The 23,123-nt window shown below is 40.1% G+C and overlaps 1 protein-coding gene across 4 annotated transcripts in view; it reads right to left on the reverse strand.

The window, feature by feature from the left end:
* The window catches only part of LOC127413507 (stromal membrane-associated protein 1-like), a 153,757-nt gene that overhangs the window by 1,881 nt on the left and 128,753 nt on the right, over positions 1–23,123 (reverse strand). For all 4 annotated transcript variants that reach the window (XM_051650703.1, XM_051650702.1, XM_051650701.1 and 1 more), the window contains 3 exons: positions 22,870–22,997; positions 5,984–6,203; positions 4,476–4,789 (listed from right to left, as the gene is read on the reverse strand). In XM_051650703.1, the coding sequence (XP_051506663.1) occupies positions 4,476–4,789; positions 5,984–6,203; positions 22,870–22,997 (662 nt within the window). The remainder of the gene's footprint in view (positions 1–4,475; positions 4,790–5,983; positions 6,204–22,869; positions 22,998–23,123) is intronic.

The following is a 23,123-nucleotide window of genomic DNA, read 5'->3' on the forward strand; positions in this document are numbered from 1 at the left end:
ATGCCCTGATGAGTCAAAATGTGAACTTTGTCAATACGCAGAGGTTAGCCAATCCTAACAGAGCTTATTAACACATAGAAGGTTAAAGGTACAGTAGCAAAAACAGCCTATTAAATAGAGAGCCTATTCAATACAGGAAAGAGATTGGTAAATGGTCATGAAAAACTATGTATTTTTAAAAAAAACATTATAGTTGTTGGTGTAAGAAACTTGAACAAACAATATAAATGGACTTCAGAAAAAAAACATTTAAATGCTACATAAAGGATAGAAAATGGCCCTTTGAATATTCAAACGATAGCTCACTTGCCTTTTCCCATACCATCTTCAAATACAAATTACATCCAATGAAATCCAGTAATGGTAATGGCATACAAGAGGCTTCATTGGTCTCCTATTCTTGTTCAATTCCAAAGGTCTAAAACCCCTTCCTGAGGCACTGAGAGAGGATTTCCATCACTGTGAACTTCTGGAAAGCTCTGATGTTTCACAATGTGACTAAACTGTTTTAGGCCATGTGTATCACTGGATTAGTTGAATTGAAGTGACTTAATAGAGTGTGTACTGAAAGAGTCAGAAAAAATCCAGTGAAAAAACACTGGATGATCCACTGTGGACCTTTACTTCATTTTGTGCTCAAATGCACAGCAGGAATTTCACCTGTCTCGTAATTACACCTGCTTTCTTCTCACACAATAGTGCCAACGCAGTGAGAAAATTGTGTGCCCTGAGAGTGCACTACTTTGTATTTGTGTGTTCGTAAATATTCTGAGAACAGTACTCAGCTATTTAGGGAGTGAATACCAAACTCTTAAAGATTCTTCTACTCACTGCACACATGTTCTCTTCAGACATCCTCAGAAATTAGGGAGTAGCTCCAGGATTATTATAATTTTTAATGTAGTTTTTATTTCTATGCTCTTTTTAATAATTTATTACAATTTTATTTTTATGTTATTTTAATGGGTCTTTTTATGTGCATTGAAGGAAGGTTGTAAATGTTGAAAAACATTTTTACAATATACTGTGCATCAAAAAATACACCTCAAATTTATGGAAATTTTCATTTTATCCTTAAAAATATTCAATACAAAACATTTAATACATATTAATTAGTTTTTTCCCCAATTCTATTAGTGTTTATTTTTATTTCAGTTAATGAAAATGTTTTAATTAAATTTTCATTTCAATTTTGGTTAATGATTATAACACTCAGTCGCACTTTGTGTGGGGTAACGAAGTCAGGCTCGTCTCAGAAAATGCTTTTCCCAGGAAACGTGAGGCAAAAATTACCCTCACTCAAGAAAACCATTAAACAAGTGCATTCCTTTCACCAGCCAGTCTCTCAAAATAAAAATGTGGCACTAAAGGCCTATAACTCAGGAAGCACACACACACTTGCATTGTGGGGAGGGATTTTAATTAAGGTGGTGTAAGTATAAGGCATGCTCTATTGATTTATGATGTGTAATTAACCTCCCGGTATCTGAAATCTCTGACTCCCTCTGCTCTCAGCCTCATATACAGGGGGTCATGGGCCATGGAAGGTGATAGGGAGACAGGGAGGGGGCCAGGAGGGCCACTGTCACTGAGCCCTCAATCTTTAATGTGCCTCATGCAGATAGGAGATGACAGCAGATTAGACGAGGATTTAAAAAACAAAAAAACAAAACGTATAGTGCTGCCAAAACAGCGCCAACCCGCATCTCAGAATAGCATTCGGAGATGCTGTTCTTCTCACCACAATTGTACAGAGAGGTTATCTGAGTTACCGAAGACTTTGTCAGTTTGAACCAATCTGGCCATTCTCTGTTGACCTCTCTCATCAACAAGGCATTTCAATCCGCAGAACTGCCCCTCACTGGATGTTTTTTGTTTTTGCACCATTCGGAGTAAATTCTAGAGACTGTTGTGCGTGAAAATCCCAGGAGATCAGCAGTTACAGAAATACTCAAACCAGCCCATCTGACACCAACAATCATGCCACGGTCCAAATCACTGAGATCAAATTTTTTTCCCTATTCTGATGGTTGATGTGAACATCAACTGAAGCTCCTGACCCGTATCTGCATGATTTTATGCACTGCTGCCACACGATTGGCTGATTAGATGGATGATTGTTGTTGCCAGATGGGCTAGTTTGAGTATTTCTGTAACTGCTGATCTCCTGTGATTTTCTCAAACAACAGTCTCTAGAATTTACTACGAATGGTGCCAAAAACAAAAAAGATCCAGTGAGCGGCAGTTCTGTGGATGGAAACACCTTGTTGATGAGAGAGGTCAACAGAGAATGGCCAGACTGGTTCGAACTGACAAAGTCTACGGTAACTCAGATAACCGCTCTGTACAATTGTGGTGAGAAGAATAGCATCACAGAATGCTATTCTGAGATGCGGGTCAGAGCTTTATTGGTGGCACGAGGGGGACCTACACAATATTAGGCAGGTGGTTTTAATGTTGTGGCTGATCGGTGTATATCAAAGTAATGTAATAATTTACCTCAATACTGTATCAGTATTATACTGATACATTTTCACATTAATATTTCTAGAAAAAAGAGACTGAGCACCAGAAGAGGGGACGAAACACAGTGTGGCACTAGGTCAGCAAATTCCATTTCTATTCAGCCAATATGCTAATATGAAAACAAACGTTTCATTTGTAAGGGTGTCTGTACAGATCTGCAAGAGTTTTTGTGTAATGAAAAACATGCTGGAATCAAGGTTTTCTTGAGCAAAGCACCAAAGTCCAATGAAGATAAATGAGAAATAAGTGAGTAAAAGATCTTAACATATCACAGTTTTGAATGGCAATACACTAAACAATCGCAATATTATGGCATTGCGACCCAGATATCGATATTATATTGGATCGCCAGGTCCCTGCCGATTGCCACCTCTAAAGATACTAAAAGCCACATTTGCCATAAACTGACTTTCCACCATGAAACAGTTTTGAAAAATCAAATCTGAATAAAATGCAGCCATGGTGTTGATCATCAGACCCATCTCAGTGAGTGCATGGGAGGTAGTGTGCAAAATGCATTATGGAAAGTGGTGCAGCCAAGTCTAATGTGATGAACAGTAATAGCGTCAGATATAGATGTTCTTTCCATAAAAAGCTGATGTTGATCCACTACAGTCAGTGTGCTGCACTGAGGATGAATGCCTACTTTAATATCGATGACTCATAATAGATTCTATTGCTGAGAGGGTCGGTTAAAAATACACCCCAGAGGAACATTATGAACCTAACCTGGGGCTCTTGCCTGACCTCCGGTAGATGACTTCAGAGTAGAGTCATCAACAATTTGTAATTCTGAATATTTTAGCTCCATTTTCCCACCCTGCTTATCTCTTGATAAGATTACAGGTCCCACTTTATATTAGGTGTCTTTAATCTATGTACTAGCATTAAAATACTTGCAATACAATGTATTTATTGTGTAACTACATGTTGTTCTGCAAAATTGCCACAATATTCACATTTGATGCTACTGAGGTTGAGGTATGGGTAGGTTAAGGAGTAGGGGTAGGGTTTAGGGTAAGGGTTGGGGAAGGGTTAGGGTTAGGGGTAAGGTTAACAGTGTAACTACAGATGTAATTACATGCAGGTACTTTAAATGTAATTACAATGCAACAACTTTTGATCAGACTTTTGAAGCTCCAAAAATAACAGACAGTCAACATAAACACGACTCCAGTGGTTAAATTAATGTCTTCTAAAAATATAAGAACGCTTTTGGTGCGAAAAAGATAAATATTTACATATTTTTAACTATGAATCATCGTTTCCAGTCAGCAGCAGTATGCACATGATTGTATGCACATGGCAAGTTCACGCAAGAATTGACACACATGCGACACACCAGGAAGAGTAGTGCTGTTTACAACTGAGTAGGAGGAACGCTCTACAGAAGCTTTGTTGGTTTTGGTTTAGATCTGTATTTGTATCTGTATGTTTTTCACAATGGTGCATTTGTGTGCTTATCCTGGATGTCTCAACAGAGAGAAAAACGTGAGATTATGTCCGTAACATGCCAACGCAAATACATCACACTAGAGACCGCGTGAACTCAGCACTTCGGTGAACACGCATACTGCTGCTGAACAGAAGCGATGATATAAAGTTAAAAAGTTACTTAAATATTGATATTTTTCCCACCAAAAGTGATCGTATCACTTTAAAATAAATTAATTGTAACTGTTGGAGTCGTATGGATGACGTTTATATGCTGACTGTCTGTTCTTTTAGGAGCTTCAAGGATCTGATCACCATCATTTTAAGGACCTGCTGAGCTGAGATATTTTTCTATTTTTCTTCAGATGTGTTCATTGGGATGGCATGAGGGTGAGTTAATGATGAGCGATTTTTCATTTTTGGGTCAACTAACCCTTTAAGAAACAGATTTCAGTGATATCTGTCAGATGTAGCATTTCAAAATATAACAGTCTTCAAATCCAGATGTAACGTACCTGTGCCATATTCCACTGGCCTTGCTGACCTGGCTGCATGGCATACATGTTTTGAGGGGGCACCATGCCCTGAGGTCCCATCATGCCTGGGGCCAATCCCATCACCCCTGGCTGTGCGTTTCCCATGAAAGCATTGGGCATCGTCATGCCAACCATCATGCCTGTATTCTGACCCATCATAGCTCCTTGGCCCATGACGGCTCCCATCATGGTAGTGGGCGGCATGGCAGCTCCCATTCCGGGGAAGGCTTGGAAGTTCCCTTGTGGCTGTGCTGGAAATTGCATCTGAGATGGACCCATGAACATTGCAGTAGCTGTGGGAGCCAGAACACACAAAGGTACAGAAATAAGCAAAGATCACATTTACACATAACTTGTTCAATCTGTTCAAAGAGACAAAAATAGAAGCTGGCAAAATGACATGGACACAAAGCATCACAGACAGAGAAGAGTAATCAATATCTGCACAAATGTGTGCCGTTTCTTGCCCTGAACCTGGAGGAAATGGATCTTTGAGACAGTGAGGTGTGCAGGATGAAAGAGTGCATTTGATTTATGCATCTGGTGGAGGAGAAATAGCAGAGGCTTCATTTGGTGCATCTAAGGTTTTGGAAAATGTTCTCTTTGAAGAGAAGGGCAGGCAAAGAAGGCAGCTTTAAACCACGTTCAGCAGTATCAGAGTGCTGAGCCATGCAGTGCTTGAATTATTGATACTCCCATTAAAGGAGGGCTTCAAGAACCTTGCTCACTTTTGCTTTTTCTCAGTCTCGCGCACGCACGCACGCACGCACGCACACACACACACACACACACACACACACACACACTCTCCCACAGCACCATTAGAAATGGACTATGGACGCATCACACCACTTACTATAGTGAGGGAATCAATATTTAAACAGTATCGCAATATCTTATCTCATAATAATATAATGATAATCTAATACCAATATTTGATATTGTTAATTACATTTTTCATATTCATATTTTTTTGGGGAAAAAAGCGACAAACCCTCAAAGACCAACATGTTTATTGGGCAAAATTGCAAAGACAGGTCAAGATAATATAAGTATATAAAATGTTTCATTTGTAAGGATGCCCGTATAGATCCTCCATACAGCTGCAAGAGTTTTTGTGTAATGACAAAACCAAGGTATGCTATTCGCTCAAGTTTTGATTTGTTTGTTTTTTTTGGTTGAGGCTGACGTGCTTAAACTTCATGCTTCTTCTATGACTCTACAATGAAGTAATGCAGGAAGTTCAGCACTTGTTGTTCAAAGCACCGAAGTCAAACGAAGAAGAACGAGAAACTAGGGTGGACAAGATCGCAAAATATTTTGATTTTGAACAAAACACTAATTAAATCACAATACTGTCTATATGATATTGTTTTGCGAAGTCCCTGCTGGTTCCTTCCCGTAATGTACAGCACTGCATTCTCTCACTCAAACACACAGAGGAAGTCTTAGAGGAACATAGAAGGAACTCAAGTGGACGGGTGTACCTTGTGCAGGCTGTTGTGGGACAGTGTTGGAGCCGTAGAGGGAGAGAATGGAGTCCTTGGAGAGAGGTTTCTTGGCGGACTCCTCTGCTTTGCAACTCCCGCTGTTTTCACTAAACAGATCTCCCTGTGCTAGAGCTGCACATCCTGTGCCTGTAGCACCAGCCACGGACCCTCCGGTGGAGCTGGCCTGAACGCTCCCAGCTGCTATACTGGAACTGGCCTGCAGAGCAAAGGAGAGCGTTAACTTAAAGCCACCTATGTCACCACCTGAATATATACTCATGCCATTGTTTATACAGCCATTCCCTTACATGTTAATAAACTCATTAGTATTCACACACACACGGACACATCTGTGGGTCTTCAAATCAAGAGCTAAATAAGGTTTCTAAATATACGGTCCACTCTAAATGGTGGGAAAATCTGTGCTGAATAGACAAATACAATCCTTAAAGATGAATTATTGTATTTTCATGTTAAAATACTCCAGCTTATTTTGCAGAGATAGCCATGAGGCACTATCAAATATTATTATTATTATTATTTTTTTTATTTTTTTTGCCAAACAGCAATATTGTTTCAACCAATGGCATGAGTTTGGGGCAGGACTATCCATTTGACAACCAGTGAAAGATGGGGAAGAATGCAGTAATTATTTTTGCAAATCCTTTTGATGATGCTAGTGGTACAGAAATAATAATTATTATTTTTTTAAAAAGTACCATGACACTACCATGTTTTTCTGACATGGTTCCATGGCAATAGCATGCAATCTTCTTTAAAATACATTGGAGTACCATGCAAATGACTATGTTTACCATGGTTTATGTAAAAATATTTTTTTATTACCATCTGATATCATTACTGTGGCACTGCCATGGTACAGTACCATGGGACAAAAGAGTGAAAATTAAGAGACAATGCAAAAGACAAATGACCAAAATCAAGTTGGAAAAAAAATATCCATTCTATGTTGGATGAGGGAAGACACACAAACGCACACTCAGACGCATATACACACACGACAGAAAGGCTTCATCATCTTGAAGCAGAGAAATTACATTAATTAGACTGCAGCTGTGATGAATGAATAGCTCAGGAAGACAAGACACAATACACAGTTTACACAAAGTTACAGCGCACACACTTGCACAAAAATCGCAGATGGAGGAGACAATCAGTAAGAGGCAGTTTGTGTTTAGTCAAAGCACCTGCATCCGTTTACTCAATTATAGTGCTATGATGGCAGACTAGCAGTCACAAAACTGCAGATGGTACGGCTGATGCCATGATAACCCTCCGACAAGAAAGCCAGTCAATTTGAATCAGAGGGAAACTTCTATGCTTAAATCATATTTCATAACTCCAGGAAGCTCAGCATGCTGATGGTGGCTTACTGACTTTGATAGCACATGTCTGAAGAAACTCTACAATCATCCAAGGTAACATACTGTGGCGCTGGAGCCCTGGATGAGCCTTGCTGAGATTTGGCGCTGCCTTTCTTCCATTCCTTATGGCATTACACTGTAATTGGGTAGGACAGAGGAATGCTATGTTTGCAACAAAACATTTCAAATGGGCATAGGTTGCAACATTTCCACACTTTTTGATCAATTAACTTCTATGACTTTTCAATGACTTCTCCAGTCCTTTGTGATTACTTGAATAAGGATTTAGTCAATCAAATTTAGATTGATTCGCTAATGAATCAAGTCAGACTGAATTGTAAACTGATTCCACAAATTCACTGAACCAGAAATGACTCAAAAGAACAATTTCTTTTTGAAGATTCCGCTCCGCTCGCTCCGGCCACTCAGTGCCACTTGCTCAACCCAGAATGCGCTTCGTGATATGATGGTTTGGGAACATGCAAAATAAGCAATAGGCCTGAGGAGTTCAAACACTGTTTTAGTGAAGTTGCAAACCTTATAGCCTACATATATGCAAAGTATAAATCAAAGCTAAGAACAAGGAAATCGAAAGGGAGTGCGGAGAGACCGTGAAAATTAGCAAATATTCCATTTGTAATGCGTCACATTGCCAGAAAGCACAAGGATGTGCTACGTGAACATGGTAGTGCAGCAAAAGGTGAGCTAAAAGGCTACACTACCATTCGATATTAAATTAACAGATAAGTAGTTAGATAGTAAGGTATCTTGTTTTGCAATCATGTCAGCGCAGCTGCCAGCTAGATGCAGGCCTGGTTCTGCAGGGTTGAGAACATTAGAGCACCCTCAATTGAATATGTAAGCTTGATAATACTTTATATTGGCAAATCATATTTCCTTGAATCCCAGCGAACACGCACAAATCATCCCTGCATCAAAACTTATAAACGTGTGATCTTGCAGATCAGTGTGTCCTAATTTGCAGGTGTAGCATTCTGCTTTCATGCCACCACTGTACAAATTGAGCATTTGATTGGTAAAGATTTCCATTCTCGCATAGAGAATTTCATATCGGAATTATCTCACTTAATTGACCGCCTGTTGCTTTCGATTTCTGCTTCGAGATAAAGTGACATAACTGCTGGTCAGTTTCCCAAAGCCAAATCCACACTGTAACGATAAGTGAAATGTAAAAAAACTGACTCTAGATTAGTGGTTGCAGATAACATTTTCCAACACTGCTCACTGCATTCGTGCGCAGTGAAAAAAGCTATAAATGACTGCACATTAGAAAAAAAAATCTTACACGAAGGCAGTGTAATTCATGAATTAAATAATTTCAATTTGTTTTGGGATCATTAAACATGATTTCATCTAATATATACAGTATTGTACAAAATCTCACTTTTAAGCAGGACGAATATTTTTTATTTGTTAAATCCTTGGTTAAGCCCTGCTGATCAAAACAAATAAAAATGTAAGTCATGTTTATCACTATAAATCTCCACTTTTACTTCCACATTCTTTTATTTTTTGGCGATTTGCATTCTTTGTGCATATCGCCACCTACTGGACGGGATGGTAAAAGGTGCAGATTTATAGTAAAAAAAAAAAAAAACTTAAATATTGATCTGTTTCTCACCTACACCTATCATATTGCTTCAGAAGATATGGATTTAACCACTGGAGTCTTATGGACTACTTTTTGCAGACTTTGTGATTTTTGGAGATTCAAAGTTCTGGCCACCATTCACTTGCATTGTGAGGACATACAGTGCTGAGATACTCTTCTAAAATCTTCATTTGTGTTTTGCAATAGAAAGTCATACACATCTGGATGGCATGTGGGTAAGTAAATGATGAAATAATTGTCATTTTTGGGTGAACTATCCCTTTAAGCAATTATATAGGGCCAATTATAACACATTTCACCCTCCATGAAAGCGAGAGAGTGAGAGGGTGGGAGAAGCAGAGAGGGAAGAAAAAACAGTGGGAGAATGTACCACATAATTTGGATACAAATCGAGTGAAAACAGATATGAATACCAATCGATTTTCCCCACAAAAATCATCCCCCCTAGTATCATTAAGTGGCAAACATGTTTGCTCAGATGGCAGCCATTCTCTGAAGTTTTGCTGCTGAAGTACACACCTCACAAGCTTCAGAGATCTTCCAAGCTCTGTGTCACATCTCTGCTCTCCTGCTGTCTATCCATCAGTGTACCAGAGCTCTGGGCATGGAAATGCTCCACAGTAGTTAGAGACAAAAAGGCAAGGCTAAGGGGGAAAGGGGTGGAGGTTGGCAGGGACAGATGCTGCCACTCTCATCCCATTTAGATGGGTCGGCGATATGTGGTGTTGCGTTTAAGTATGCGGGAGTTAACACCTTCACTTGCTACAGCGGCAGCCATTGCATCTGATAAGAACTGAACGGACCTGAACACGGGTGAACAGTACTGTGGCTCGATAAGCCAAATTCTGCTGCACAGATCTGATACCTGTGAGGGCTGACACTAATACACAAACACACACAAATATGTACTACAGCAGAGACATTATCGGGGGGGAGAAATTGTAATGTTACATACTGGTCTCTGCCGGAATGGAAATCCCACCTTAGAATTAAAAGGGCCATTTGCCTGCTTTGTTTACTCAAGAATACACATGCACCTAGCTTGACCAGCCTGAAAAATATAATTGCCTGATTTAAACAAAAGATTATCCACAGAGGGACAGAGGAAATGCTATTAGAATTAAAAATAGATGAGAGGGGGGAGGCCAAGAAACCCACACTCCATAATTCAGAGCGTAGACCAGCCATATTCCTAAATGGTCGAGAAGAGAGATATAGCTTTTGTGTTAAAGGGATAGTTTACCCACTTTCACTGCATCTTATTTCTATTCAATGAATGTAAATGGTGACTGAGGCTGTCATTCTTCCTGACATCTCCTTTTGTGTTCCACTGAAGAAAGTCATACGGTTTGGAACAAAATAAAGATGAGTAAATTATTAGAGATTTTTCTATTTTTTGGGTAAACTATCCCTTTAAAATGGACAACTTAATTGTGTCTGTTTATTGTAAGGTGCTTAATCATGCAAACATGCATCTCAGCTGCACACTTCAAATATTTTAATTATTCCTCCTCCATACGCTTCCATACAACATATTTACACACACAACTAAAAGTTCTTCTCATTCACCAGCAATCAGTGTGGCACCAGACCCATGAATATCTTATCTCTCCTACCCCCACATTAGCACAGAAACCAACACACATACACGGCATACAAACACACATACCATCAGAAACACACATACACACAGTGCAACCTGTATTTCACTGTGACATTCAAAGAGCACCATGCATATTCTAGCTCTACCCACCCCCAAAAACAATTAAATTGCTCTCTCACATATAAACAGAGAGAGAGAGAGAGAGAGAGAGAGAGAGAGAGAGAGAGAGAGAGAGAGAGAGAGAGAGAGAGAGAGAGAGAGAGATTTTGTGTGCAAAAAAGCAGGCTTTGTGTGATTAGCAGTCCCACACAGATAATTAGCACTCTGGTTGTGCTGTGGGTTGGGCTAATCCAGTTCCCCCAATAGCCTCTCTTCTGCCTGGGAACCCCAAGCGCAAAAAAACAAAAAAAAAAAAAAAAAAAAAAAAAACAAAAGAAAGGAAAAAAAGAAGAAGAAACAAAAGAACAGAAGAGTCCCAAAATCATGACTGTGTTTGTTTGGATTTGGTGAAGATGGCTGTTTGCAGCATTGGGTAAATGCTGGGTATATGCCAGAGCAGAGTCTGGCAGTGCCACCCTGCCAAGGTCCCACTGTTGCTCAGAATCTGAGGATCAATCAGGACGAAAGAGCAGGCAAGACACAGGGCCATCTGGGCAATACACAGCTAGACAATCAACAATATGAAGGGAAAGGGGGAAATTAAATGAACAGCAAAGGCCCCTTGTAACAATACTATGGTGAGGGTGTGGTTAAGTGTCCATCATGGGGGAGGAGAAGTGGTAAGGATTCATCCCTTGGTGACAATTAGGTCTAACAGCTGTTTCTTGTTGCAGTAATTCGGGAAGAGCGATAAGAGGAGCCCACACCAGAGCCCAAGGGAGAGAAAGTGTGCCACACAGCAGTGCAAACACATTAGAGTGTTAAACCCATACCATTGAGTGTTTATTTTGAATAAAGACTGTGAAGATACCTGAACCACACCTCATTCCCTCAACGACCAGTCCTGTTACAGTGGTGCTGAAACCCGGGAACCTTGAGGAAGATAATATGCTGTCATGGAGTCCTCACCGCTGGCCGAAGTCATTAAGTCCCTCACCAGCATGCACCAGGCGCAGCACCAGGCCCCGCTTGTGCTGTGTCAAGACCAAGACCAGTGCTTCCAGGCGATTCTCCGGGCCCAAGCAGAGGACCGGCAGGCACTCCAGAGCTTGAGCAGGCTCGGCTGCGACCCCGGACCCAACACCTTCCATGACCCCACTCACCCTGATGAAAATGGGCCCCCATGATGAACCAGAGGCTTTCCTCAACTTGTTTGAGCGAACGGCAGAGCTCTGGAAATGACCGAAATCACAGTCGGCGGCATTTACTTCTTTATTGAGGGGAATGTGTGTGGATGGGTCCTGCAACAAAGCGTATCGGTGTGTGGTGTGTGACTTGCTGGCTGGGGAGGCGGAGCCAGGGCCGTCTACATCAGCTCCACATCAGGATGACGTAAGGGAGGGGGAAGTCTCAGCTTCCCCAGCCCTTAGAGGATTCCCTGCTGGGATGAGAGATGAGACCCTTAAGCACACCTTTGATCATGTGAAAGTGATTGATGGTCAATGTCTCCAGCCAGATGTTGCACTCACTTATCCGTACTTTTCAATTATCAGAGATAGGTTGTATCGATGATGCAGGATGCTCAGACAAAAGAAGATACAACCCAGTTGTTGATACCGAAGAGCCATCGGGAAATCCTATTACAGGCAGCTCATCATAATCCAATGGCGGGTCACTTTGGGTGAGAAAAAACACTAAACTGTCTAATGACCCGTTTTTATTGGCCGGGCATTCACGGGGATGTTCGCAGGTGGTGTGCGGCATGCCGTGAATGTCAGTAGGTGAATCCACCGGCCACCTCAAGAGTGCCATTGCGCACTCTGTCGTTAATCGGGGTCCCCTTCGAGAGAATTGGCATGGACCTCATCGGGCTATTAGAACGGATGGCACGCGGCCATCGCTTTGTGTTAGTTCTGGTGGATTACACAATGCGATATCCGGAAGCAGTGCCTTTGCACAACATCTCAGCACACAGTGTTGCGGAGGCACTCTTCAGAATTATCTCTCGCATGGGGATTCAGAAAGAAATCCTCACTGACCAAGGCACTACTTTCATGTCACGTACACTACAAGAGCTATTCGAATTGTTGGGTATTAAATTGATTTGCACCAGTGTTCACCAACCACAAACAGATGGGTTGGTGGAATGATTTAATAAAACTCTGAAAAATATGATTCGTAAGTTTGTGCTCAAGGATGCTAGGAATTGGGATAAGTGGCTCGAACCCCTATTATTATTATTATTTTTTATCCCCTTTTCTCCCAATCTGGAATGCCCAATTCCCACTACTTAGTAGGTCCTCATGGTGGTGCGGTAACTCACCTCAATCCGGGTGGCAGAAGACAAGTCTCAGTTGCCTCCGCTTCTGAGAATGGCAATCAGCGCATCTTATCACATGGCTCGTTGTGCATGACACCGCGGAGACTCCGCATGTGGAGGCTCATGCTACTCTCCGCGGTCCACGCACAATTTACCACATGCCCCATTGAAAGCGAGAACCACTAATTGCGACCACAAGGAGGTTACCCCATGTGAGACTACACTCCCTAGCAACCAGGCCACTTTAGTTGCTTAGGAGACGTGGCTGGAGTCACTCAGCACACCCTGGTTTCGAACTCTTAACTCCAGGGGTGGTAGTCAGCGTCAATACTCGCTGAGCTACCCAGGCCCCCTCGAACCCCTATTATTTGCATTTTGAGAGGTTCCGCAAGCCTCCACAGGGTTTTCCCCATTCGAGCTACTGTATGGGCATCGACCGTGTGGCGTGCTCGACGTCATGCAGGAAGCTTGGGAGGAGGGGCCTTCAAATATATATATAAAAAAAATTCAGTACATTCTTTATCTTACAGCAAAACTCCCCACCTTGGGTCAACTAACACAGGAGAATTTGGTCGAGTGTCCGTCCAGGGGGAGGGAAAGTGGTAAGGATTCATCCCTGGGTGACAATTAGGTCTAACAGCTATTTCTTGTTGCAGTCATTCAGGATGAGCGATAAGAGGAGCCCATGGCAGAGCCCAGGGGGAGAGATAGAGTGCCACACAGCAGTGCAAATGAGTTACAGTGTTAAACCCATACCATTGAGTGTTTATTGTGAATAAAGAGTGTGAAGATACCTGAACCACGCTTCCTCATTCCCTCAATGACCAGTCCTGTTACAAATATGAAAAATATTCAAACCAAAAAATGTTCTGCACTAAAACTACTCACACTGTCTGATGCCAAATTTCCATGACAATCTTGAAAAATCTGAAAACCTGAATTGTTTGTAATCAAAAAATAATAATAAAAAAACAAAACCAAAACACACCAAACCACAAAACACAAAATCAAACCACAAAACTAAACCACACCAAAACAAAACACAAAACAAAAAAGAGATCAGGAGTTCATTTAGATGCACTGCTCCATTTTAGAATCTTGTTGTGCGTATTTTTTTGCGCTAAAACAAAAACTTTTATGCAAGTCAGTTTATGCAGCCATGGTACTAATGCCTGGGCAGTACAGCTCCTTTCTGCTTGAATGGGTAAAGACCAACATCTTTAAAACAGTTTGTCAAGATTACAATTCAATAACATCAAATCAGCAATAAAATTAGACAACAATTGTATCACAAATATTGCTTCTCAAATCACGCAATATTCTTAGGCTGTTCCATCTAATGATCTTCTCAAAAGTAAAAAATGCTTATACCAAAAAGATGATTGAATCGATTATCTAAAAGGCATGGCTTCCTTTCCTTTAGCTGTCAAAAATGACCACTGCAATGCTTCTTTTAATAAGGTGATTGTGTCTTTTAACTGAAAGGAGACTTCTATTAGTACAGCCGCCATTTTGAGTGTTGCGATTTCTTCCATTAATGTTTATTTGAGTGGTCCTTCTCTTCCTCCTCATAATATCTCACTTGAATAGGCCTTAAGACACGAACAGTATGCATTAAGACAATTTCTTCAAGACAATAGTAAAACTTCGAAAGGTTTGAGTGAGTTTACTATGCAAATTTCTTACACCCATTAGCCCCAGCTGCCGAGGAGTTACAGAATCCTGCTGTTGTATGGCGTTCACAACCTCCACTGATCCAGCTGACTTTCTGATGTTGATTGTAGAAGAGTGGCCCTGTGGTGCTTCTCTGGGATCATTTAACTGTGTGAGTTAGCAGTGGTTACAGATTGGAGATGGAGAAACCTGACCCTGCATCAGCACCCTGACCTATATGCTTCCACCCAGCCTTCAATAATGTATCCACTGCCTCACTACGGTGGTAATTGATACTCAGGTGATCTAGACTTCAGTCATAATTGCATTAGTCAAGGATATATACAAGCAACATGACTTGACCTTCTCCTCCACCACACATGACCAAGAATATATAAGTATTTAATGCCACTCTAGCACTAATTGAACATTTCACTGGGTATAGTCTGTGGATAAAGGACTCCTATGATGCTACTCAAAAACTGACATTTTCTACCAGCTTTAAATGCAAACCCGTGCAGTTTGTTAATCAAACCATAGTTTATTGCTTTTGATAGCTTCCTTTGCTGCTGCTGATGGAACCCCTTTAAACTCTTTTTAAAATCAATCGATCAATTAATCAAAATAAGAAATTAGATTTTGTTTGAAGAAATCCATTTCTGGAAGGCACAAAAAAAAAAAAAAAAAAAAAAAATCTCTTCATTATTACTGAAATGCAAAAATTAGATATTTTTTAAATGCACAATACGAATTGTTAATCAAGCTATAGTTCCTTGCTTTTGTTAGCTTCCTTTGCCGCTGCTGATTGTACCCGTTTAAACTACTTTGAAATGTAAAAAAAAAAAAAGAAATATTATTTTGTAAAAAAATAAATAAATCTTGGTCTCATTACTGTAATGCAAAAATGATATATTATTTAAAATGACAAATTATTGAAAAAGTATTGTATTTAATAAATCAAAGTGGAATTTCTTGTACTGCCTTTATTATTATCTTTTAACACAGTGTAACTCATATGCTGTACATCAAATATAATATATAAAAAGTAATCACTTATGTAATGAGAATCCAATAAGAATCACCATTGAGAATAAAAAAAAAAATTAAAAAAAATCTCAAAAGTAAAATGTCAGGAAGCATTACAGTAATGAGAATCTTGGTGGAAATAATATTGCAGCTACAGTCTATCATGTCTGATATCACAACCTAATGCAACCCTGACCCTGGCTGTAACACCCAACATCCTGTTCACATAGCCAAGGATGTTCTACATCACTTAAATGAGCTGTCCTTGAAAAGCAAGTACGAACACACACACATGCAGGACCAATTCAGGCCAGCTCACCACATCTGGTAGAGAGAAAAATGTATACACTTGACGCTGTACTGTCCCTGAATCCTAAAATATGCATAAACATTCCTTACAATCCTAACAATTTGCATGTTGTCACAAGCGATGGGCTGAGATGCATGTGCAGAGCGTTATGAGTGGATCGGCTATGCTTTCAAGCTCTCTGGGTTTAAGGTAGAGCTGGCAACAGAGACAGCAGGAGTGAATCTGCATTGTACTGGGCTGGAGCATGAATTAAGTTAATCCACCAGCGCCGCGGCTCCTCGGGCAAGTCGAGTCTAAGCTCTTCCTGGGATCTGGCCATTTAATGTGGACTACATTCATGCACATGTTTGTATAGTGCCCTTGACCTTGGGATTACATCATATGATGGTTTCTGTAAGTTTCATGTGTGGGGCAGGTACCTTTACGTCAGGGGTGGGGAACGTCTGGCCTCAGGGCCGTATAAGGCCCGCGAGACCACTTTTACCGGCCCGCGAGGCCATTCGAGAAAGAATTTGAAAAGCAAAATAATGGCAATGATTACAGAAACTGTAAACAATAAATACATTTAAAATAAAGATTAAAAATAATTTTAAATAATAACAATGCAAAAAATTGCATAATTTTTTTCCTTGGTGCATGATCACATAACGGAATGCATATGTAAATTTCAACCTTAAATCAGAAATTGCAAGCAATTGTATGGTGCGAGAATAATTCAGTAAATACTTGAATAGTCCTTAATGGGAAAAAGGTTTCCCATTCTTGCTTTACGTGGACATGGGTGTTATTCAAAGCAGAGGCAGAGAATGGACCACTCGAACATTTGGATTGGCTTGTTAGAATTGATAGTTTTCTTAACCTTTTCTCTTATGGTTTATGCATAGTTTAAATGCTGAAATTTGTTTTGTAGACAATTATAAATTGTGCCTATGTATACATTTCTTTAAAAAAACAAAAAACAAAAATGGAAATCAATTTCAATTTTAAAACTGTAAATTTATAATTTAAAATGTAATTAACTTTTTAATGTAAATTACATGTTTTTTATTATTTGTTTTCTTTAAATGGATGAGTCGGACCTGTTTGAGAATGCTCAAAATGTGCAGAACTGAAATCTAGGCTATTCTAAGGGGGGCTACTCTTAAAGGAATATTCCAGGTTCAATACAAGTTAAGCTCAATCGACAACATTTGTGGCATAATGTTGATTACCACAAAATAATTATTTTGACTTGCTCCTCCTTTTCTTGAAAAAAAGCAAAAATCTGGGTTCCAGTGATGCATTTACAATAGAAGTGAAAAGAGGTCAATCTGTAAACATTAAAATACTAACAATTTCAAGAGTATAGCCCCAAGACGTAAACAATACCTGTGTTAACATGATATTAGTGTGTTAAAATCGCTTACTAACCTTTCTGTGCAAAGTAATAGCAAAGTCTTTTTAGCAAGCCAGTTCACTCTGCGGCCATCTTTGGAAATGCTACAGGGCAGCTATTTTTCTATGTAAACAAGCCGCATACAAGTACAGCTCCTATCTACTTGAATGGGGAAAGAATGAAATCTCCAAAACGGTTGGTCAAGATTACGAACAAAGAACATATTTCAAATCAGCATTAAAATCCGATAACACTAGAAAAATAAATTGTGCTTCTTCAGATTACGCTAAAAAATGAAAATGTCCTGGCTTTCATAGCAAATGGGCATGCGCGTTCTCGAGTTGATTGACATGTGATGTCTAAAAGGTGATTGGCTCTTTTACCTGCAAGGTGGAACTTCCTTTCTACATCCGTTGACCGTGGGACGTTCCAATTTCTTCCATTCATTTTAATAGAACTGACAAATCTCTGCTAAATAGTCTCTGGTTAGAGACAGTTTTACAGCTTTGTTGCCAAGACGATGTAATGTCAACAAACCCTCAAATAATACACAAGTTTAAACAGAAGAATTAATGTAAGTGCTTTTATAAAATTATAAGCTTTACATTTCTGTTTAAACCCTCCAAAAATTGGCCCCATTCACTTCCATTGTAAGTGCTTCACTGTAACCTTGATTTTTGCTTTTTTTTTTTAAAAGACGGACGAGTCATATACATTTTTGCGGTGATCAACATTATGCCACAAATGCTGTTGATTGAGCTTAACTTGTATTGAACCCGGAATATTCCTTTAAGAAGCTAAAATATAATTTGGTGACTATATACTTCCATTTGTGTCCATTCAAATTTTGATGAATTCACTATAATCTTTAAACTATAATTGCTATTTGAATGTGGAAAATAGTAATTATAAAGAATAAGTAGGTGTGTTCAAATCTATTACTGGTAGTGTCCATGTATGTGGTGGTTAATATAACTATAGGGACTAACCTGGGACAGAGCAAGAGTGGAATCAGAAGCCTTTGGATCTCAGAATACCTCAATTTTAACACTCCATATACAAGCACTCACACATCCTGCTGGCAGTGGCAGTAATAGCCCTCAACACGGATGATATGTCTGCCGCTGAGTCACTTCCCAGACAGCAGACATGACATTACAACAACAGCAGCAGTAAAACACAACGCTGCCAATAAGAACAGCCATGTAAAATCCACAACTCAGCCCAAACAGCAGTGTTTCAGAGACACATTGCTTATAAAACCTATAAAATCTGAAAAACACAAATATATGGCAAATAACATGGTCACAAAAAGACAGTGTTGCTGCACGGCCAACGAACAAAATTAATAATGTTGTTTCTCAGCAAAGCCTAGATTTAAAATCAGGATACAGCAGTCAACCCCAAGCATGCTGGCCACCGCAGAGTCTTTCCTCTTTGTAGAGGTGTACACACGGAACGAGCTCAGCTTTCATTAGGCATAAATCCTACTGAGAGACCATCTGTGCTTTAAAAACACATGCACACAAAATGTTGAGGCTGCCTACACTGCAGCCCACTTGAATGTGCATGTTGTGTACATACATTAATGTGTGCTACTTGTACTCTGATGGTACCGATTGTGGCTTTCCGCTGAGCTGCATGCATGCAGCGTGAATGAGTCGAGCATACTGACAGGTCCATATGTTGAGTTTGAGGGCCCATGGAGCACAAAAGGACATGCAATGTTTAGAATGGATCAAAAACTGCACTCTTAAAAGGACAGTGGCAGGTGTGGACTGGTTTTTAGACAGGTTTTCAAACCTTTTTCCTCGTCATTACACAGATCTTTAAACAAATAGTTCCGCCTTAAACTCACGCCATTGATTCACTGTTGTTTTTCAGGGCTGGTCAGGGTGCTCAAACAAAAAGAGTCATGTTTGATAGCTGCACAAAGCCACAGCATTAGCACTTTTTGGGAAAATCAACCAACCACTGGCTCACTTTACATTGTTGTTGCATATATTAAGCTGGGACAGGAGAAAGTATTTTAACATAAAAAAATGTACACATCTCAATGCAACGAATGGTGCATGATTTGTAGCAAATGCTCAGACACAATATTCATCCTCTTTGCCTCCAAAACACTCATGAAAATGTTGACGTTGATATTTCCACACAGCTCTTTCATGCAGAAATATTGCAGACAGCTTGATTAGAGATCTAAAGAGAAACAGGCTGGTCAGTATATTAATAATGGGAGAGATTTGTTGCTAACTGAGCATCATGGGATACGGAACAAGCCAGTGGTTGTGTAATCACACAAAAGCAGCAAAGAGGGGCAAGTCTAGTGGAGGAGGCTGCACCGAGCAGCCTGTGTGTGTGTGTGTGTGTCTCAGGGGGTGATATGAAAGCTGGCAGTAGATGAGATGTGAAAAGAGGAAGTGTGAGGACAGATTAACATGCACTGGCTGGAGTCACACTGAAGGAATAGAGAAGCCCGGCGGTCTCTCATCAATTGCTCCACCAGTCTCTCATACTCACATCTCATTCTTCCTTTAGGCTCAAGGAGTACTGGGAGCACCAACCAATCAGAGATCTCCTGGATGGTCTGCTCATTTCCACATGCTTTCGTTTGGTCTCGAGGCAGGGCAAAAAATCTACATGCATTCCCTCATTGTCTTGCTTTCATTTCCCTCTTCTGTACATTTGTTTCTCCTGTCCTCCAGCACTTCCAAAAATCTCTCTGCTTGAAAAACACAAATCCTCATTCGCATGGGTAAGCAATTCAATTTTTATAAGTGACACATCTTCAGAAATCCTTCCAAGCGCCTATGTGCGGCTTTTTTTGACACGTCCTCCGCACAAAGAGTTTAAAAGACACAACAAATAAGAATTAAGGCATAATGCCGCCTTCCTCATCAGACACCCACCGCCGCTTGATTCATGCAGAGAATAAGAGCAGAGATTGACAGCATGCTGTTGAGACTGAAAGCTTTCTGTGCTTTAAGCTTTCATGAACATTTACTTATTGTCGCAAGTGATCTCTCTTTAGTTTATCTTTTTTCTTTATTAGCATCCCATGAGAATGGAGGACAAGTGTACATGGATAAATGTGCATTGTGTATTGAAAGTGATATTTTCAAGTATTGCAATATTTTACCTCATGATACTGAATCTGTCTTCTAACAGCAAAATCAATATTAGTTCATTTATCACATGAACACTAGCAAAAAAGACGCTGAAACATACTGTGGCATTTGTTCAACAAATATTAAATTATTTCAGCATCATGCACGTGGACAGGTGTGAGAGGTGGGAGGATGCGGAACGAGGGAGAGAAAGAGAAACGAGAAAGAACAGGAGAGAGGACTGTGTGGGGGTTGGTGAGAGAGGGTCCCAGGGGTGAGGACAAGCTTCTTCAAAGACAAATTGCTCTTCATGCTGGGAATCTCCAGGGTCCTGGACGGTCATAAGCATGCAAAGAGAGAAGGTGTTCTTTTTTTCCACCAACAGCCCTGCGGATAGTTAGGCGACAACAGCCAAGGACGCACTGAACTGCAAAGCTGTCCATGGGACTAAAGAGCCTGACCCCTCTGTTGGCCAGCCATGTTTAATAAATGTATAGGCGATATTACTGTGTTTTTAAGTGTTTGAAAAATGTCGATTTGTCGAGTCCAAAATGTTGATTTAAAATCACGTTTAAAAATAAAGCAATGGTAGATATTTTACACATTTATTTATTTTTTGGCATGTACTGTATGAAACCATTTTCTCAATAAATACCTAAATATTAAAAATACTATCTCATCTATTTGATCATCTCCAATCCAAGCAAAAACTAGGCTTCTCTATTTTCAGTCAAATCTAAGAAGTTGCTTTGATTCTGAAGCAAACCCTTCCATAACACATTTATTTGTCCAATTTCACTTTTTGGATTAAGCCTTCCACCAGACACTGTGATTGCTTCCCTTTCCATGTTAATAGAACAGGCACAGGTACAAAAACTTGATGCCGTCAGTAGTAGTAACTAAGGGGAGAAGGGCTTAGCGGAAGGTCAGTTCTTCCATGGAACACAAAAGGTCATGTTTGGTCAAATTTTAGGGACTGGACTTTCAAGGCAAGTCAGTCCACTCTGCACCCGTCTTTGGAATGCTTTCGGGCAGGCTGATCAGCTATTATCAATGTGAACAAGCGGCATAAAAGTACAGCTCCTACCTACTTGAATGGGGAAAGACCGAAATCTCCACAACGGTGGTCAAAGAACATTAAATCAGAAGTAAAATCTGACAACAATGATATCACAAATTATGCTTCTGTAGCTTCTTTAAGTTCCACAAAAAAACAAAAAAAAAAAAACAACACGAGGGTGAGAAATTATTATATAATTTTAATTTTGTGTGAATTATCCCTTTAACAGGCTCTTTCTCATTTCTTTATAAATGTAAAGCGGATGGAATGCACATTCACTTCCATGCTGAAAATACTTGAAAATGTTGACACATTTCTACTAGTATATCATTTTAACCAGTATATCTGAACCCACTCCTTTCTCTGAGCTCAACAGGACCACCTTTGTCAGTTATACAAAGAGTGAAAAGCTACATGTACTAACCAAACTAATTTCTCTCTCTCATCTCAACATCCACCTCTTCTTACCCCTCTCTTCACTTGACATTATTAAATGTCTCTCCTCTTCACTCCCCTCAGTGAAGGGCTGTAATAAATGCTAATATCCCCTCATTATTCATGGTGCGTCCTTTAGCCAGGAAGACTCTGCAAATCAATTCGGTCAGCCGCAACTCGACAGGCTAAATGTAATCATTTTGTTTGTAGAGAAAATTAAAACAATTGAGTTTGACCTTTTCTTTGTCTATCTTAGTCAGCAGAGTTTCGACTGAATGAGGGCAGGCAGAAATAGAGGGATGCTTTGCAATACTTTTTTTTAAGTCTTACCTCCACTGCCTCACAAATGAGGCGTGTTCATCTAAGAAGGTCTTGCTTAGCATTAGTCAGCATATGCCATGATAAATTACCAAATACACTATGGCTACATTCACCAACCGAATCAATAACTGAAGTCAAGCCTCTTTTCTACGTAATAGCCGTGAATAACGCCTGTATCCATAGTGACAGTGACTAAAGTCAAAGATGGCAACTTCCAAAATACTGAAAATCATATAATAAATGACACTGCGTTACTTAAGTTAAATCGAGGTGCAAGATCATCCGTCAAATCATAACTAAACCACAGTGGTGGTATTTTTTTGTTTTGTTTTTTTTGCATTTGGGTGACACCCAAACCATAAAACTGAAGTAAAGAGCTCTGGTGGAAGACAGCAACTGTATCTAAAACCTTCAGATGGCATACAGCAAGTTAACAGGACCCCACAAGAAATTGGTGAATGGTACCTTGTGTCACCGACCTGGCAACAGGATAGAGCAGGTCTTTTTTTAGATGTAAAGAGGCTATAGATATTTGCATTAGCGATTCACGTACCTGGTTTGTGTTAGTGCTTGAGGGCAGAGGGTTGGAGACCATTGGTCCAAATATGTCTAGGTCATCACTGACTGGAGCAGCACTGCTTGTTCCCGCCCCACTGCTGGCAGAGCTGGCTGTGGGTGCATCTGAGCAAGAGAAAGACAGAACCAGTGGTGAACAAACCTTGAATGACATGCAAAAGGCCCCACAAAAAGGCCCTTAAAAGTATGTCACACTAGTGCCTCCATTAAATAGACTGAACCATTCCTTTG

Source organism: Myxocyprinus asiaticus, chromosome 23 (assembly GCF_019703515.2).
Source record: "Myxocyprinus asiaticus isolate MX2 ecotype Aquarium Trade chromosome 23, UBuf_Myxa_2, whole genome shotgun sequence".
Classification (NCBI taxonomy): domain Eukaryota; kingdom Metazoa; phylum Chordata; class Actinopteri; order Cypriniformes; family Catostomidae; genus Myxocyprinus; species Myxocyprinus asiaticus.